The 19,373-nt window shown below is 44.6% G+C and overlaps 1 protein-coding gene and 1 long non-coding RNA gene across 2 annotated transcripts in view; both read right to left on the reverse strand.

Moving 5' to 3' along the window:
* Positions 1-11,562, reverse strand: part of LOC140213723 (uncharacterized) — a 121,850-nt gene extending 110,288 nt beyond the window's left edge. The window contains exon 1 of the mRNA XM_072284987.1: positions 11,286-11,562. Within this exon, the coding sequence (XP_072141088.1) occupies positions 11,286-11,314 (29 nt within the window). The 5' untranslated portion in view covers positions 11,315-11,562. The remainder of the gene's footprint in view (positions 1-11,285) is intronic.
* Positions 11,563-14,949: 3,387 nt separating this feature from the next.
* LOC126544678 (uncharacterized) lies at positions 14,950-19,109 on the reverse strand. Its single transcript, XR_011890471.1, has 4 exons — positions 18,966-19,109; positions 17,706-17,777; positions 16,633-16,701; positions 14,950-15,955 (listed from the first exon to the last, which is right to left on the reverse strand). It is a non-coding gene; the product is annotated as an uncharacterized lncRNA (long non-coding RNA).
* Positions 19,110-19,373: the final 264 nt, after the last annotated feature.

Genomic DNA, 19,373 nt, shown 5'->3' on the forward strand with positions numbered 1-19,373 from the left:
GTGTTATCGTATATGAGGTGGTATTTTCCCATTGGCGTCGTTGAAAAAAAACGCGCATTCGAGTAATCTAGACTAGATCCATCGTTAATTTAATACACTGCAACACTAAATGGTGGACTGAAAACAAGGGAAGGAAAAAGCTCTGACTCATGGTGAAAAATGTTTCTTGAATAAAGTACAATCAAACTAGCCATAGAGTCACATACAAAATAATGAAGCTGTGCAGGTGTAAAGGTAGGGGATCGATAGATAGATAGATTAGTAGTGTTTATTGGCGCAAGGGCCAGATGTGGCCAAAGAGCGCCAAGTCGATGATCAGTGCTTCTCAATGATATGCGAGTGTTAATTGCGAGGAGTAATAAAGCACGGCTGTATAGTGGCCTAAAATATTCACTAAAAAGTGCAAAATATGCATGTGGTGCAATGAAGATGAAAGAGGACTTAAAATTTATTCGCTTTAAAGTGCGTAAAATAAGAATATCTACATATTAAAAATGACAGGTATTGATCGTTTCTTCGATGACAATAGATGTTTCACGGGATAGGGATGATCAGTAAAATATGTAGAATCTGTAGCACTAGTGCCTCAGCAAGGCCTTGAAAGCAAGGGCTGGGAGACACGTGCTCTAGAAAATGGTTTCGGTGCAGTTTCGACCTCCAGGTGGAGGCTGTGCTACAAGTAGCCTGGCCAAATCTCTTGTAAGGTGTCCGTTTCAGTTAGAAAGTTTAATACTGATTGAAAAGTAAAAAGGGGTTCATTGCTGAGAAAGAATGCTGGGTGTAATGGTGAGTGTTGGAGATAAGCAGAGGGAAAGTACTTTTTTCTTTCTGCCTCTATTTCTGTGCATTCGATAAGAACATGGATAACTATAAGCCTCTTGCCACATTTGGTACATGTCGGAGGTTCGCTTCCCGTCAAAAGGTAAGAGTGAGTGGCGTAGGTATGTCCTATTCTTAACCTATAAAGAAGCACTTCCTTATGTCTTGCTGTTCTTTCAGATATCCAGTTCCCTAATTTTGGTTTGATAACGTGTAGCTTATTCTCTACTGCATTATCCCATTGGTCCTGCCAGTGCTTCCTCAGTTTGTGGCGTAAGAATGGCTTAAGTTCTGTTGCTGCTATGGGTTTATTCACATCCGTTTCATTAAAGACGACTGACGTTGTACTTTCGTCAGCAGCTACATTACCTTTTATACCCCTATGGCCAGGTACCCGACATAGGACTATGTTTTGGTTGTATGTTAAGGCTAAGCATAGTTTTGTGTATAGTTTATTAAAAATAGGGTTCTTATGTTTTCGAAAACTCATTAAGGCCCTTACTACGCTTAATGAATCTGTGAAAATGATGGCCTTATTGAGATTTCTTTGTCTGATATGTTTTACAGCTGAGAGTATCGCGTACGCCTCAGCCGTGAAAATACTTGTGTTAGGATTTAGAGAAACCGAGGTGGAAAAAAATGGCCCAAGAGCTGCATACGCGACACCAGCAGATGATCTGGAAGCATCTGTATAATATTCGGCACAGCAGTATTTCGCTTGGAGTTCGTGGAAGTGTGATCGTATGTGTGCCCCTGGTGCATGTTTTGTTGTTTCGACAAACGAGATATCGCACTCCATGGTCTGCCATTCCCAAGGCGGTGGAAGGCGAGTGGGAGACATTAGGATATTTTCTGGGAGATGGATGTGTGTTTCTTCTGAAATTGCTTCCAAGCGTAGGCTCAAAGGGGTTCTAATGCGTGGGCGGTTACTCTAAAGTGTGGCAGCGCGCAGGTCGCTAACGATGGAATGGCATGGATGTTCGGTGTCTGATTTTGCCTTTGTGTAGTATGAAAAACTTAAGAAAATCCTGCGTAGATGTAAGGACCATTCATTGGACTCGACGTACAGACTTTCAATGGGGCTCGTTCTAAAGGCGCCTGTTGCCAGTCGTATACCGAGGTTGTGAACTGGGTCTAGAATCTTTAGCGCACTCTCAGTTGCGGAGTGGTACACCACGGCTCCGTAGTCGAGGCGTGATTGTACGAGACTCTTGTATAAGCTAAGCAGACACTTCCTGTCACTGCCCCAGGTTGTTCGAGAAAGCAGCTTGAGGAGGCTCATGGTCTTCAGGCACTTTTCTTTAAGATATTTTAAGTGGGGAATGAAGTTGAGTTTTGTGTCGAGGATAACACCTAAGAACTTGTATTCAAGGCTGACAGTTAGTCTTTCTCCCTTAAGGTTAATATCTGGTTCTGGAAGTACACCTCTCTTGTTTGAGAACAGGACACATGTGCTATTTTGGGGGTTCAATCTAAAACCATTCTCATCCGCCCACTTTGAGAATCTATTCAAGCCAAGCTGTAGCTGTCTCTCGCAAATGCTAAGGTTACACGACCTGAACCCTATCTGAACATCGTCCACATAGACTGAGTAGAAGAGCGTGCGAGGTAATATGGTGTTTAGGGAGTTCATTTTAACAATAAATAGCGTACAGCTCAGTACTCCACCCTGCGGTACACCTGTCTCCTGTACGAATGGTCGAGAGTGCACGTTTCCAACTCTAACACGAAATGTCCTGTCAGAGAGATAGCTTTCAGTTATTCTCAGCAAGTTGCCACGAATACCCATTGCAGAAAGATCACGAAGGATCCCGAAGCGCCACGTAGTATCATACGCCTTCTCCATGTCAAGAAATACTGATAATACAAGCTGTTTGTGGACAAAGGCATCCCTGATGTACATTTCCATGTGCACAAGCTGATCTGTCGTCGATCTGCCTTCTCTGAAACCACATTGATATGGGTCTAATTTCTTGTTTATTTCTAGATAGTGGACCAGGCGACTGTTTACCATCTTTTCAAAAACTTTGCATAAGCAGCTCGTCAATGCTATAGGACTATAACTATTTGCCAAAAAAGGGTCCTTACCCTGTTTCAAAATAGGAATTATGATGGCCTCTGTCCAAGCAGAGGGAATGTGGCCGGAAGACCATATAGAATTGTAGAGACAAAGAAGGGTTTTTTGTGATTCAGACGACAGGTGTTTTAGCATTTCATATAGGATGCGGTCAGAACCTGGGGCAGATTTGTTGCAGCTATTTAGTGCTGCCTGAAGTTCCGCCATGGAAAAAGGTCTATTGTATGCCTCGCATTTTGTGCTTTTCCGTTCTAATGGTTGTCTTTCTATTTGCCTTTTGTATCTTTGGAATGTTTCAGAGTAGTGCGACGAGCTGGAGATCTGTTCGAAATGTGCGCCAAGAAAGTTCGCCTGATCTTCCATGCTGTCGCCTTGAGTATTTACCAGAGGCAGCGAGTAAGGCTGCCGACCGTTTATTCTCTTCACTCTATTCCAAACCTTTGTTTCATCAGTACAAGTGTTAATGCCCGATATATACTTTCTCCAACTCTCTCTTCTAGCTTGTCGCCGCGTTCTCCGACCCTGGGATTTGACCTGTTTGAAATTGACTAGATTTTCTGCCGTCGGAGAATCCCGAAGTAAAGCCTATGCCTTGTTCTGCTTCTTACGCGCTATTAGACAGTCATCGTTCCACCACGGAAGACGGCGTTTTGTGGACAATCCACTTGTTACAGGGATACATTTGGAGGAGGTGTCAAGGAGAAAAACCGTAAAATATTTAACCGCAGCTTTTATGCTTAAAGCACACATGTCGTCCAAGGATAAAGAAGCAAGGTTTTTGAATTTGTCGCAATCAGCTGAGTCAGTTCTCCAGCGAGCTAATTGTGGAAGGCATTCATTAGCCATTGGTGTGCTTAGAACTACAGGGAAATGATCACTCCCGTATGGGTTTTTAATAACTTTCCATTTAAAGTAAGGTAGAAGGGTAGGAGATGCAATGCTAAGATCTATTGAGGAGCATGTTTTGTTTGCTATGTTATAATACGTGGGCTCCTTCTCATTCAAAAGACATGCACCTGAAGAAAAAAGGAACTGTTCAATCAAGCGACCTCTCGCGTCACAGCGCGAGTCGCCCCATAGCTTGCTGTGCGCATTTAAATCTCCAAGCACAAGATATGGCTCAGGCAACTGATCTATTATTGTTTGGAATTCTTGTTTGTGAAGCTGAAAATGCGGCGGTATATACAGGGAACAGATGGTTATCAGTTTAGTTAAATGTGCAGCTCGAATGGCCACTGCCTCAAGGGGCGTTTGTAGCTGTAAGTGTTGACAGGCTATAGATTTGTCAGCTATGATGGCTACACCGCCTGATGATGCGAGAGCATCATCGCGATCCTTCCGAAAAATAACATAGTGACGAAGGAAGTGTTTATGTTTAGATTTCAGGTGAGTCTCTTGGACACACAGCACTTTTGGAGTTAGTTCATTAAGGATTTCTTGGATACCATCGAGGTTGCAAAGCAAGCCTCTGATATTCCACTGAATAATTAGTGTATCCATATTAAAGTAAATGTTGTGCTATGTGTCGAAGAGAATGTACATCGTTTAGGTTACAGAGCCCTTTTGGGGTCCTGTAATTGGAATTTTGTCTTTCCTGGAGCGGTCGAGAAAATCGCGCCGCTCCTTAGGCGTCAGCTGCGCCTTCTGACTGGGTGTTGTGTCCATGGCCTCTTGAGAGGCACTGGACACGTGCTCTTGCGAGCGGTGTGTTTTCCGTGGAGGCCTTGTCTCGGAAGACAAGGCCTTGGAGCCCACCGTGCTGGTGGTTGATGGGCTTGTGTTAACCTCTGAGCTGTGCTGACTGGTGCTAGCACTAGCAGGGGCCTCCGCTGGGGTCAAATTCGGGAGAGGTAGGGCAGCCTTCGCTGCTCCCACCGTGGGGGCAGGTGGCGTTGCCACACGCTCGCTATGCGTGGCGCTGGCGTCCGCCAAGTGCCGTTGTGGTACTGCCCCCCGACGTACCACTTCGGCGAAAGATGTGCTCTGTGCAAATGTTGGTGCAATGCGCTGTCGTGCTTCTCTGAAAGTTATGTTTTCTTTTACCTTTATCGTAATTATTTCTTTTTCTTTTTTCCAGACCGCGCATGATCGAGAATATGCAGGGTGGCCACCGTTACAATTGCTACAACGGGGCTCAGCCTTACAGTCATCTGCGGAGTGATCATTGATGCCGCATTTTGCACATGTTAACCGCCCTCGGCAACTCTGGGAAGCGTGGCCAAACCTCTGGCATTTAAAACAGCGTCGCGGGTTGGGGATATACGGTCGTACTCTGATTTTGATATATCCAGTTTCTATTGTCTCTGGTAACGTGCTAGAGCCAAAGGTAACTATCAGGTGTTTAGTTGGCAGCTCCTTATTGTCCCGTCTGATCTTTATTCTTTGTACGTTTATTGCATTTTCATCCTTCCATCCTTCCAGGAGTTCTTCGGTCAAATCCATCAAGTCAATGTGAGAAATTACGCCTTTGGCCGTATTCATGGTTCGGTATGCTGTTACACTGACGGGGATGTCTCCAAGTTGTACAAGGTTCGTTAGCTTGTCGTGTTGTGCTTTGCCTTTCAATTCGAGTGACAAGTCGCCACTAGCCAGCTTGGTGATTTTATAGCCGCCTCCAATGGTCTCTGTGAGATACTTCGCCACAATGAATGGTGAAATCGTTCTTGCCTTCTTGTCAGGTTTTTCACTGTGTACAACGTGAAATTTCGGGAAAGTTTGAGTGGGTTTGAGAGAAAACTGAAATGTAGCATCGGTGCGCCCCCTTTTAGAGGGACGATCGGTTGAAAAAGGGTTGGAAGTTCCCATGAAATATGTTTAGTATTCAGCGACAATGCCAGTCACCCACCACCGAGCCCAACAAGGGGACAAGGCTGGGTATGTGGTGAAACAGGCCCTGCCATGCCAACTGTACGTCGTCGCTATAACGACATATGTTATAACCAAGGTAGGTCATACCACACCAGGTTAACCCTCGCCGCCAGGAAGGTCGGAAGTTATCAGAAGAAAAAGAAGACAGGAAAGACTAAAAGGGAGAGGGAAAGACGAAGATGTGCGAAGAGAGAGACAGGAAAAGGCGACTGCCGATTTCCCCCAGGTGGGTCAGCCTGGAGGTGCCGTCTATGTGAAGCCGAGGCCGAAGAGGTGTGTTGCCTCCGCCGGGGGGCCGTAAAGGTCTAAACACCCAGCATCGGCTCAACCCCCAGGATCCGCTTTTCCCCAGACACGGCTAAGCCGCGCACGGCTACACGCGGGAGGGTCCAACCCTCGTGTGCTCGGGTACGTGATGTCGCAACACACCAAACGCCTGCTGACGCAGACGCCCCTGCGGGCGGTAGGGGATCGAGTTCCAAGTGGTGAGAAACAAGAAATAAAAAGAAAGCGCGAATAAGCTTTTGTAACTGTTTAGATACATGTCTATACACGTATATAGCGTATGTACACGTAAAATATAACACGTGTATACATGTTATACACATGGTAGAACGCGCCCAGAGCTACGGATACGAATCTCCCAGAATGCGGTTTTATGGGAAAAGAATTGTTGACTGCATAATGTGTGGAAATAGGGTTAACGTTATTCACGTTTTGATAGCATGTCCAAGTATTCATCGAGAGGTCCCAAGTCTTCACCTTTAATTATAGTAGAAGAATTGTAAGAACGCAAGAAACTGCAGTTGAAAATAGTAAAAAACGACAGTTGTATCCTTGGCTTAAAGCAAGGAAACAGACAGAATGCAAGGTTATTACTTTTACACCCGTACATTTTTTAGAATTAGATAGTTCATTAGCGCCATAGGTGGTCAAATGCCCTCATTTCTCCTTTCACCTCTCACCCTCACGATGCAAGAACCGTGCCCACCTTACTGTTACCCGCACGTTGAAAAATTTGATCGCCCTCCTCCCCCATTGTGCCTAAAAAGGCTACCATCGTTCTCTTAATTTTCGTTTTGACTATTTCAAGTAAACCATTTGCTCCAGACGCGAGCTTAGTTTACAACGCTGGTTGTCTGGTGCCATTCTTATTGGGAACGCGTGCCACACTTCTTTGCTTTCCGGCGATTGACCATGTGTCGGTACTCGGGCTCACTCAAGAATGAGATGTTTTGCTTAAAGCTCACTCGGACTCATCATAGGCAATGCCACAAATGTAGTTTATAGCGGCACGACCAGCGAATGAGCAGTGCCGTGATGCCAAGTCGCGCTGAAGGGCGGCAACCACCACTGCTTCCTCCGCACGAAGGCTCCAGCGCCGAAGCAAAACAAGGGGTTCGGACGAACGCCGAGCAGGAAGGGTAACGGCGCTTACGAAACCCGCTAAACTGCAGAAACTCTGACAGCATCGAACTTGCTCACTTCTGGGAACAGCGCAGCCCACAGCGCCCCTTGTTTGACCTTGACCGCAAGAGAGAAAGGGGGATGCTTACACGGCATGCACTATGCTCGCAAATGCCCGGATGCTTCGCGCTTTGCAGCGATCCCTCCCTCACTTCACTTTCAAGCCAGCTTAGTGCCAAGCAGAGGAAATACGTGGAGAGGGGAGTGGGTGGAAGGGTGGCGCAGACTTTCGCTACCGGCGCTTTCAGAAAGAGGCGGGAAAAAGTGGAGGCGCATCACGTAACAAAATTAAGAACTTTCGTTCTTGTTTTCCTGGCGGTAAATCATCCGACAGCTGTGTTAAACTTGTAGAAATACAAAATTCTACTTCAGATGCGAACGTGTCATGAAAGCTGAATTTTTCTGAGTGCATGCCAGCCGTCGTGGCTGTGGAACTAATGCTGCTTTTGTCAAGCATGAGATGACGTCTTCCATTTATGCCACAGAGGTTGCATATCGGCAGTGGGTAAAGTAAAAGAACTTCGCTCGTGATCTACTACACTTGTCTGGCAGTTAAATCAGCCTACAGTAATGCACTGAAAAGCTGAAGCGGATACTTTTTCAGCAATGAGCATGCATGTTTGTTAACAGCATGAAGCTACATGACCATTACTTTTACAATTTATGCCTGTGGATGGCGAAATTCTAAGCGAAAATTCACTGTTAAATTAACGAAAATTCACTGATATAACTTCCTAACTAATTATTTTATGGTACATATTGCAATTTACGAATTGTAGCCAGTAAGTTCGTAAGACGTGTCCACTTGGAATTAATTTGCCCGATCACACCAGTTGCGACACATTATTTCCCAAATTATGGGAAGACATATATGGACGTTCCAGTTATTTTTGTGCTTCAATGCTTAAGGGGCCATTTTGCTACAATTTTAGGGGAACGACAGTGCATATTTATGGCGAGTTCGATGGCGCATATATCTCCCAAGTGGTTTCAATCGGGAAGTTAATTCCAATAGGATACGCTTTACAAACTCATTGGCTGCGATTGGTGAATTGTCATATGTGTTGTAAAGACATCAATTATTAAGTTAATTAGTGGCTTTTTATTATTTACCAGAATACGGGTTTCGATTTCATGTGTCAGTAATGTCCACCTCCTTAAACTATGTAGCCCGTGGACTAGAATTATGTCATTTGCAACAGGTGATCTTCAAAAACTCTGTAAAACTTTAAAATGATTCCCCTATATATACGGGGTGTCGCACGCATCCCGTTTTTTTTTTTAAAGGACGCACCATTCTACTCGACAATAACCAAGCGCATATTGTCCAGTCGAGTAGAGCAGCGGCCAGTAAATATTTTGTTGGCGTCGTTGAATGTATTAATTAATTGCAACTACCTCATTATTAATTACTTGCTGTAAAGGCGTGCAGTAAATTCAGAAATTGTACACAATTGAAACAGGAAACCTAAAACTGCCACGTCTTCAGACGGGTACTTTTTGTCCGCTTATTTTTTTCCGGCTGATCAAGAAATACCGCGAAAAAGGAAAAGAAATATAACGTCACCAACCCGCATTAGGGTGCCTCAATGTAGCGCGCCGTCAGGGTGGAGACACTGCCTTCGCGTCCGCCATGATGGGGCGAGCGCAGATACGGCAGGTAATGCAGCGTCGGCCGATATTCTTGCTTAGCATGCGCTTGCGTCAGCAAATTCGGGTGTATAAAGGTCTTGTACATTTACTCGCGACTTCATGACCTCGAGTGTACAGGAATCTTGGAAGAACGCCAACATAATCTTAATCCATAAACAAGGGGGCGTCAAGGACTTGAAAAATTATAGACCGATCAGCTTACTGTCCGTTGCCTACAAAGTATTTACTAAGGTAATCGCAAATAGAATCAGGAACACCTTAGACTTCTGTCAACCAAGGGGCCAGGCATTATTTCGTAAAGGCTACTCAACAATAGACCACATTCACTCTATCAATCAGGTGATAGGGAAATGTGCGGAATATAACCAACCCTTATATATAGCTTTCATTGATTACGAGAAAGCGTTTGATCCAGTCGAAACCTTAGCAGTAATGGAGGCATTACGGAATCAGGGTGTAGACGAGCCGTATGTAAAAGTACTGAAAGGTATCTATTGCGGCTCCACAGCCACCGTAGTCCTCCATAAAGAAAGCAACAAAATCCCAATAAAGAAAGGCGTCAGGCAGGGAGATACGATCTTTCCAATGCTATTCACAGCGTGTTTACAGGAGCTATTCAGAGACCTGGATTGAGAAGAATTGTGGATAAGGGCTAATGGAGAATAACTTAGTAACTTGCGATTCGCTGATGATATTGCCTTGCTTAGTAACTCAGGGGACCAATTGCAATGCATGCTCACTGACCTGGAGAGGCAAAGCAGAAGGGTGGGTCTAAAAATTAATCTGCAGAAAACTAAAGTAATATTTAACAGTCTCAGAAGAAAACAGCAGTTTACGATAGGTTGCGAGGCACTGGAAGGGGCAAGGGAATACATCTACTTAGGGCAGATAGTGACCGCGGATCCGGATCATGGGACTGAAATAATCACAAGAATAAGGATGGGCTGTGGTGCGTTTGGCAGGCATTCTGAGATCATGAACAGCAAGTTGCCATTATCACTCAAAAGAAAAGTGTATAACAGCTGTGTCTTACCAGTAGTCACGTAAGGGGCAGAAACCTGGAGGCTTACACAAATGGTTCTACTTAAATTGAGGACGACGCAACGAGCTATGGAAAGAAGGATGATGGGTGTAACGTTAAGGGATAAGAAGAGAGCAGATTGGGTGAGGGAACAAACGCGAGGTAATGACATCTTAGTTGAAATCAAGAAAAACAAATGGGCATGGGCAAGATATGTATTAAGGAGGGAAGATAACCGATGGTCATTAAGGGTTACGGACTGGATTCCAAGCGAAGGGAAGCGTAGCAGGGGGCGGCAGAAAGTTATGTGGGCGGATTAGATTAAGACGTTTGCAGGGACAACATGGCCACAATTAGCACATGACCGGGGTAGTCGGAGAAATATGGAAGAGGCCTTTGCCGTGCAATGGGCGTAGCCAGGCTGATACCGATGATGATGACATTTACTCGCGATCATAAGCGCTTCACTCTGAGAAGGGTTTGCACCCTTTGGAGTGCCCCTTCTACCACACAACGATAATCGTCATCTGCCTTGATGCGTTTCCTTTCTTTAACACTGCGAGCCCGGTATTTTCCAGTAACGAACGGCATGCGCGTTATCAGGATGATAGCATTCCCGACCGGAAAGTAGCGGGCGCGGCGTTTTCAAGAAAGTAAACGCGTGAAGGCAGATGACGATTATTGTGTGGCAGAAGGGGCACGCCAAAGGGTGTAAACTGTTCTTAGAGTGTTCTTACACACAGAAATAAAATAGCGGATGCTTGCATGCATAGATCTCAGAGGAAATGACTACTGTGCAGTAATGTCTGCGTTGGCCAACTGGGATGCCCGAGCCGATGAATTGCTTAACTAGATTCACTGCTTTGTGAAGGAACGCCTTTTGGTGCTGTCTGGCATGAGAGTTTATAAAGTGCATAACATGCAGTAGGCTTCGATTGTGTCTCTTGCTTTCGCAAGAAGAAACAAAGCTTAAAACTTCTTTGCTCGCATAAAGAAGGTTGCCGTGCTCCGAGATTATATTCTTTCAACTTCGCGGCGGCGATAGCAGCAAACGTGCTCGGCTGTCATCGATGAACAGGATGCCCGCCGCTCTCGGCCGAGCTCAATTTAAAGCCGCTAAGAAACTTCGAGGTACCACGCTAAAGACAAGGACAATATTCTGGAACCCGACATAGTCGCGCGTGGCTCGGATCAATCCAGATAAATCTGGTCGCATCTCGCGTCACAGAAAAACTGATAATGCGGCGTGCCGGCCGCTTTAAGAACGATCAAACAAACAAAAGCAAGCTTCGCGGCATTATTCTAACCACACAATGCTAGTAGCTAAAAGCGGACAGGTGCTATACTTTTATGAGAAGCAGCATAGGCGTTATGGCTTACCTCGCAGATCTTCGAGTTATCATTCGCATTCCAGTCTTTACGCCTCCCGCACATTTCTCCGCTCCTTATCAAGTGGAAAGCGAAAACAGCAGCGCATGCCTTTCGTTGTCGAGCCTGCCCACAGCGGTACAAAACACCCTGGCATGCTGGTATTTGGGACTGAACACTGTTGAATCGCCCAGCACCTGGCGCACAACACGGAAGCCTTCGCAAGCTCCCCAACAATGCTGTTTTACCAACGCTGTAAGGAACGGGTGCAGCAAGCGACTCGCCCCAATATGGCGACAGCGGAGCAAAACGGCGCCGCGGCGCAGGCCAGAAGGTGTCACCACCTTGTACGGCGGCGCACTACATCGAGTCACCCTAGCCCGCATCAAAAAGCCGCGCCCTCTAACACGTTCCACAGGAGTTAATGGGTGATCTGTGCCGCTGCGCTGTCGCGGTCGGGGTGCACCAGATTAAGCAGTAGCTCCGCCACTAACTGCTACGGAGCTTGTACGAAGGCGCTGCTTTTTGATGCAGTCGAACGGTTAGCCACGTGCTATTTTTGATTTTTCGCCGGCTTTCTTTAGCAGCTAGAAAAAAAAAAAAAAACGAACGGGCTAATATACCTGCCTGGAAAGATGCCAGGTATAGGGTTCTTTCAAATTCCTACAATTTTATTATCGCACAGTATCCGGAGCACTAATTAAAATACACGTAACTGTACATAATAATTGTTAAGTTGAATGCAATTAACAATGTTTGCTTGCAGCTGAGTAGCTGCAACAACTGGGAACAATATGTACTTGATTATATTAATGGAGGATGGCCCATCTTTTCTGAAAAAACGCGATTCTTGAGAACTTGTAAGCTTCAGGCGGTGCGTTTTTACTTGTTTCGGTGGAGGGTTTCTTGGGATCTCTATCATAAAACTCCTTGTGTATCCTTATGCCTCTCTATGTTTCCTGAATTGCCCTAGCGGAAGGACTGCGAATAGATATGGACTTTGTGCGATATTAGCCCGAATAATGCCTACAACATCTGAAATTATGTGCCTGCGTACAAAAAGAGTCTTGTCGCCAGGGAAAAGGGATATAACGGATGTTTTCTTGTGGTGTTAGCTATGATGTTCGTCATGTCTTACTGCGAAGCCACTGAAGTTTGTAACTGTTTTGCCATCTTTAAAGTTTGATTAACTGTAGTTATATGATCTCACTGTACACGCTGTGTGTTTCGTTTCAGAAATGCCTGGATGATAACTACATTTTATAAATTACTCTACAAGTCGTGGATGACGGAACTGCATGCGGTCACATCAGCGTGCTGCATATTGGTTGCAGGTGAAACACGCTCTTTAATCAACTTCGACGGCAACTCAGATCAATATGACACCCGATGCTGCATATAAGTAGGAACGAGAATAAAATAAAGAAACCTCACAAGCGAAATGTATATATTTTTTCTTTTTTGCTCATTCGAACGCTTCTAGATCAATGAGAACTTAAAACAAACGTAGCGCTCTATATATAGGCCTTTTTTGTTAAGTCATCGCCTGGTTTGTGTCTAACGTAATGCAGGTCATAAAGATGCAGGTCAAGCTCAATAGTGAATTCCGCGACTGAATAGTAATGAATATGTAAACTTATCAAAGCACCTGCGATTCTTTTCTTTTGCATGCACTGCATGCAAGCCAATCTTCCAAGGTATTCTTTTTTTGCTTAATTTCACTTTGTGGCGCCATACGTAATTTTCTACAGGAAGCTATGTCAGCATATGATAGGCAGTTCCGCCGGTTGGTAGTTCATCATTGCAAAACTAGAGTGTGTCGATGCACGTCTTGCAAAACTAAAAATTTCTCAAATAGCACGCTATTATCTCATCGTGCGTAGCTTTACTTATCATGCCAGTGGCATTGCTGTTTCAAAATTAGCTTTCTTTTTCCTGTCCACGCGAGAAATTGCCGATGCTAGAATGCTGGTCTCTGTGTAAGCCAACCATTTTTGTCACTTAACAATAAGTTGAAGCACGTTGAACAATGTTAGAGCCGTGCCTTCCTTTATGTTGTTTTTAGCTACCCTTGTATGCGTAATGTGTCTGTCTATGCTTTTTATTATGTTCAGTAAGAATTCAACTGTGAGCTAGCTTTTCTATGTGCCTTCTATCTGCATTTCGTCGTCCTAGCGATCTAGTTCCGTAACGGCCTATCACGAGAACTTCAGTTTACGGAACCCGAATCGTACTCTACTGTAATACACTCGCCCGTCAGGTATTTTAAATATACTTTCAGCTTTTGTTAGCCATCTTTTTTATTTATTGACATTTGCTTTTTTGCATTTTACTTATTATTCTTCTGTCTTTTTTTCATTTTCATGTAATCTCAAGCAACTAATCTGAAATTGCTTTTAAACTTGCTTTTCCTGTGAAACACCAGCGTCGTCGTTACAAACGTCGTCGAAGCTTTCTCAAGCAAGTACCTTTTGTAGGAAAGCATTGTTTTCGGCGTACAAGCGAATACAGAAGCAAGAAAAAACAGCGTCTGCCTCGAGAAAATAAAATTCCACAAGCCCACTTTGGGTGCATCCTGCAAGAGTGATTCCGTTTTTACTTTCTTCATATTTTGTGGTCGTAAACCTCTTGGAAATGCATGCGAATTCAGAAGGAAGGCATCGTAGGACACTGGTAGGATTCACTAGACATTTTACAAACAGGAAAAAGGCAATTTCTGAAGCGCCAACTGCGCAAACGAGAATTCTTGTACGTAGTGTTCTCAAAGTACAAACTTCCGCCTTATCTCCTTAGCAGAATCTTGTTGCTGCCAGCATTTTTTGTCGCTGCTGACATCGCTCCACGCCAGAAGGCGACGACGCAGCTTCAATCTCATGAACTTTACAAACTTCACACAAAAAACATCTTGAAAGTTGAGATCACGGAACTTTCATTGCCTGTTCGAGAATAACTTGAATGGCTATGTCATGCGAGATGTCGTTTGCCGTGTATCCGGTGGCGAAATCAAGGTACCTGGACGTCTTGTAAAAAGGGGGTTGGTGCGCTTTAAACACATGAACAACAGAAGTATAAGTGGGAAGGATGCGCGCAGACTCACAACTGAATTTTATTGGGTGAGGGACGTGTGCTTATAGCGCAGTATAGCCCCCCCCCCCCCCCCCCTTACTACAAGATGAACTTCCACCAACTAGTCTAACTTTCCGTTCTACTAGCTGGACGTGTGTCGGAATCTACGTCGTTGGCGATCACGTTGGAACCAAATCTAATAGCCAGGTCTTTCACGTCCACCCTGTAGAACAAGGTTGACTGCCATCAAGGTGTTCCTACATATTGAACGCGCCACTTGAGTCCCCGTACCGTTGACTTTGACCCTATTGAAATGCAGACAACATACAATTGCCCAGGTGAAGAGGGTAGAGGTGACACACGTGGTCACCTGACTATGCCCTAGACACCTTGCATGAGACTCTCTTGCATGTGGCTCTTTGTAAAGTTCCTGTCTCATTGCACACTGGCCATTATCGTGTGCTGCGACAAGTAACTGACGACACATACGACATGTACTACTTCGGCACAGTATGTTCCATAGGTCCAAGGTCAAGCTATACCACCCTCCATGTGTTTCCACTTCAAAGACGCACCGAGGCGGTGCTTCTGCCACCGATCTTGCGGTTACGTGACTCGGCAATGAAATCAGCGGCCACCGAACGGAAAACCACAAAGCGCCCTTGCACCTAATTGCTAGCCTCTGCACTGTGGCATAGTTTCGCTACCGTGCAATCTTTCATGCAACAATATCAGTGAAAACAGTGCATTCTGTTGCCGATAATAATGACAGTGCGTTACAGATATAACAGACTTGAAGGAAGACGAAATGGCCTAGAAAGCAACATTTTTTTATGCTTTGGTTGCAGTTCTGCTCGTAATATATACGTTTGTCTCATTGTATCACCATCGTTCCTTCACAGAAATAAAACAGATGACTACTCACTTTAATAGATAGCATGACTGCTTAAAGCAGTCATGCTCGCAGTTCTGGCTGTGATGGTGTACAAAATAGGGCTGATCTTTATGACACGATGCCTTTCACTCCTTCCTACGCAGCTACGCTAAACTGAAGAACGAAGAATGCCAGAAGCCGTTGCTGCCCAAACGAACGCAAACACCCCTCGTCGAAGCGGTTGGATGCAGTGACATTCCTTGCTCGACTACTGTTAATCATGTAATTTTGACAAAGCGATTCGTAATAAACATTTACCAGAACGGAAACTCAATGGCAGCTCAGTGAAGTTGTTCTAGGAACACGTTTCAGTATCCCAATTATACAAATCATATACTCTATCAAGTATGTTCCCTATGTACATTTGCCCCGTGCGTTCAAAGAACACGTTAAAGTTTTTATATATTTAAGTTACATTCCTTTGACATTAAGGGTTTCGGCCAATGCGCTTTCGAATGAGTTCTAGGGCAACATTATGCAAGATATCATTAGCCCTGTATCCAGTGGCGAAATCTAGGTGGCGGAAGGTCCGAACAGGAACCGCGTAGTTTAATATGACGTTCGAACCAAGAGCGGCAGCCATTGTCGACACGTCGGTTGCTCCAGCCAAGGTATCCCCGTGTGACCAAAACAAGGCCACCGGTAAACGTATGCGCTCCAATGGGTACGGTGGGGCAGTTCTCTGCACATCAGAAGGAATACAACGAGAAGAACAAAAGGACATTTATATACTTTTCCCGTCCTTCTGATACATATGGTCGACAAAGAAAAGGCGCTCAAACGCGTGCAATGTGGTGCCTTGCGGTGGTTCTTTGTAGTTTTTAGCGGAAATATTTACGATTGTGTCTGGATTTCTCTCAATGTTAGCAAATCTTATCCCAAGTCCAATATAAGAGCAGCAGGCAGGGGAAGGGCGAGGGCTTGTGTTAATATATTGCCATTGCCATCAGCCTAAGTGCTTAAATGTCTGCAGGACAACAGTTTGTAACAAGAATGTACTTTTGGGCTAGTTGGTTACAGGTGGTTATGTCTCGGTTGATTATGTTAGATTTTCATATTTTAGTCCAACAATAAACATCAGTCGACTGTCAGCACTTTGTCTTGTTCATTCGGTTGTCCCGTTTTTTCTGCGCTGGAAAGAAAGGCTATTACATATACCGTACAATACATGAAATATTGGAACATATTGAGAAATAAGGATAACAGCCTATCACTACAAAAGTTATGGTGAGTAATGACATTACAGGCACTCCTTTTTGTCTCGGCAATGCGTATCTGCACTAACACCTCTTCAGAGTCAAGTCTGCTGCGTAAAGTGAAAATTGTGAACGTTTGCTAAAAATCTTGGGTGTCATTTACCTGTCCATATCGACGAATATTCTCGGAGGGACCATGGTCGTACATGACGAAGTTCCTGGCTTTGTAAAGCTGAAATGAAGAATTCATTCCCTGAAGCACGACTGCCACATCATCCTATCTAGACTGAAGGTTTCAGTTTCAGTTTATTCTTCATTCAGAAAACAATGAGCAAATAACAAATAGTATTTCAAATAGTACAACTAGTACAAATAGTAGTGTAGCCGCAGAAAGGATTTACAGATTCCGCTCAGCAGTGCTGTTGCTCTCTGCTAAAATTGACTAAACTGCGCCAATTGTATCAGCTTCGAATAGGATCTCAGGTAATAGGTCTGCGCTGGCATTCGTTTCCCGCTCTTTTCAACGTGCCGCTTGTGCTTGAGGAGCACTAGCTTCACTATCTTTTGTTGCCTACTGTGTTCGTTTCTTCTGAAACATCGACCACTAGACGTGTAATAAAATAGCTCTTTGTGAGCAATGGATGTGGCGCCGAACCAATAGACGAGGTTTAGTAAGCAAGGCATGCAAAGAAAGCTTCGCTTTCAGTGATAGCTTTATTGGCAGCGCTCAAGTGTCAACCACATGAACAAATGCATTCATATTGTTGCGTAGGTAGCCAAGACAGAATACGGTGCACGACATTCGAGAGAATCAGTCCATTCGTTCTGCACGGTGATGGCAACCACGTGTGCTTTCCTTAACTTTTTCACACATAAGTCTGTTTTTGGAGACATCCACCACATGCTCATGATGAGACATTCATGCCGAACCATCCGAGTGCTTTGCAAGGGCATTCTAGAATACAACTCTACCACGTGTGGGCAGCAAACTGGATGAAGTCTATAGTTACCCACCCTGCCTTTTCTTTCTCGCTCTCTCTTTCTCTATAAGCAAATCAGCAAACTAGACTCGACGTTCCAAGGATATCTCTCATTCCTTTTACATTGAATTTCGGAAACCTGTGTTATCTGTCAACATGAAATTCGCATGAAGTTACCGTATCGTAACTTGTTCGCGTAAACAAAGTCACCTAAGCCCTTGCACCACTCGAACAGAAAGCGAAAAAGATGTAATACCTGGTGGAAATGAAGAAGGTTTTGCACGGTTGTGCCCATCGGCATGTGACCCATGTATACTGGAACACGAGTCTGAAATTAAGCGACGTTCACAAGAAATAATCAGTGAAACGACCAAAATGGAAATACCAAGACTACGTGCTCACATTAGTTTTACATATCTGAAATGGAAATTTAGCCTCAACAATAACACTCACGAAACCGAAATAAATTACCTTCTTATGATATATTGGTATGCATAAATGTTATATTGAGGCAGATTAAATTAATAACGCTGTATAGCTATAGAGTAGTTACGTAAACTTGCATGGCAAGTATAGCTCACTGAAATGCTGCATTGCCAGATGCGCTTTTAGACAGCCCCTGTGCTCTCTTCAACAAACAGGAATGTAGTCTATACCTTAAGTTTGCACAATTCATAGAGTGGATGCAGCACTGATTTGCGCAAACAGATATGTTTGATGATAGAAGGTTGTTTGATCATTCACAGCATAAGCCGAAACGAGCATATTTTCGAATCGTGTACGTTTCTCTCCTGTTGACACAATGCAGATACATCGATATTTAAGTTCTAAGCAATTTACAGCGTAATCGCTCAGTTTTGGTCACCTTCTTTCACGTCCCTTTAACCTTCACTTTGAAGACTGACAAAGAGTACAGATAGAAAAACGTCGTCCGTGTCGTTTTGTTCATTCCGTTTCACGTAGCATTATTACTGACTTGCCAGAGGCTACAAAAACATAAAGCAACGCCGCCTTGTGACGTTAAACCTTACACACTAAAAACGAAAACACTGAAGTCTTGGCTCCCGGAAGCTGCGACAAATGGAAAAGTTTACATTGGGTAGCGAACTATGGTTGAGAAGTTGGAGAATCGCAAAGTGCTACCGAGTGTGATGACACATATTGTAGTGCTTAGTTCAGGGTATTTCGCACTTCTGCACACGTTCAAGCTGACTGGCGATTCGGTGCTCGTCTCAGCCCGCAGGTCAGAGAGTGGCCACCGCACTGTCACTCTTGTTGACATCCGGACGTTCTTCCTTTCAAGTGCCTGATTTCCGACGGCCATGCGCAGCATGTAAAGCCCTCATAATGAGAGGGACAACGATATGCTGGTGTTTTGAACGTCCCTGCCGTCGTTTCTTGCAAGCGACACTCTGTGATGGGCTGCAGCGAATCCTACAACTGCGATAATAAAGGCTATTTTGGTCACGCAACTGGCAGTCTAGACTGAATCGCAAGTTCCTTAATTGGTGCTCACCACGTTGAATTGTTCCGGGCTGCAAAAGTCGTTTAGCGTGAAGCCGAGAGCACAGAGGGCGCCTCCGCAGAGGGTACACGCCGCTGAGATCAATGCCCTGAGGGCTTTAGAAGTACCAAGGTAACCTGCATCCGTGAACGGGTAGACAATTTTCTGCAAAGATCCATGAGGGGGTCGGCTTGATCACTTTGTCTTCCAAGAGAAGTCTACAAAATTTGTAACTGCAACCGTAGCTAAAGTCAAATTCCTTTGCTGAAACTGCCAAAATGTTAACATATAATTGCTAATGGTGATTTGACACTTGAAGGTAGGCGCCTTCAAGAGTGGGTCGCCATAATGAGATATCATAACTAATAGTGAAAGCAGGAGGCACACATATGCCTGACTGATATACTTGCCTTACAACAG

The sequence above is a fragment of the Dermacentor andersoni genome, chromosome 10 (genome assembly GCF_023375885.2).
Source record: "Dermacentor andersoni chromosome 10, qqDerAnde1_hic_scaffold, whole genome shotgun sequence".
NCBI classification, from domain to species: Eukaryota; Metazoa; Arthropoda; class Arachnida; order Ixodida; family Ixodidae; genus Dermacentor; species Dermacentor andersoni.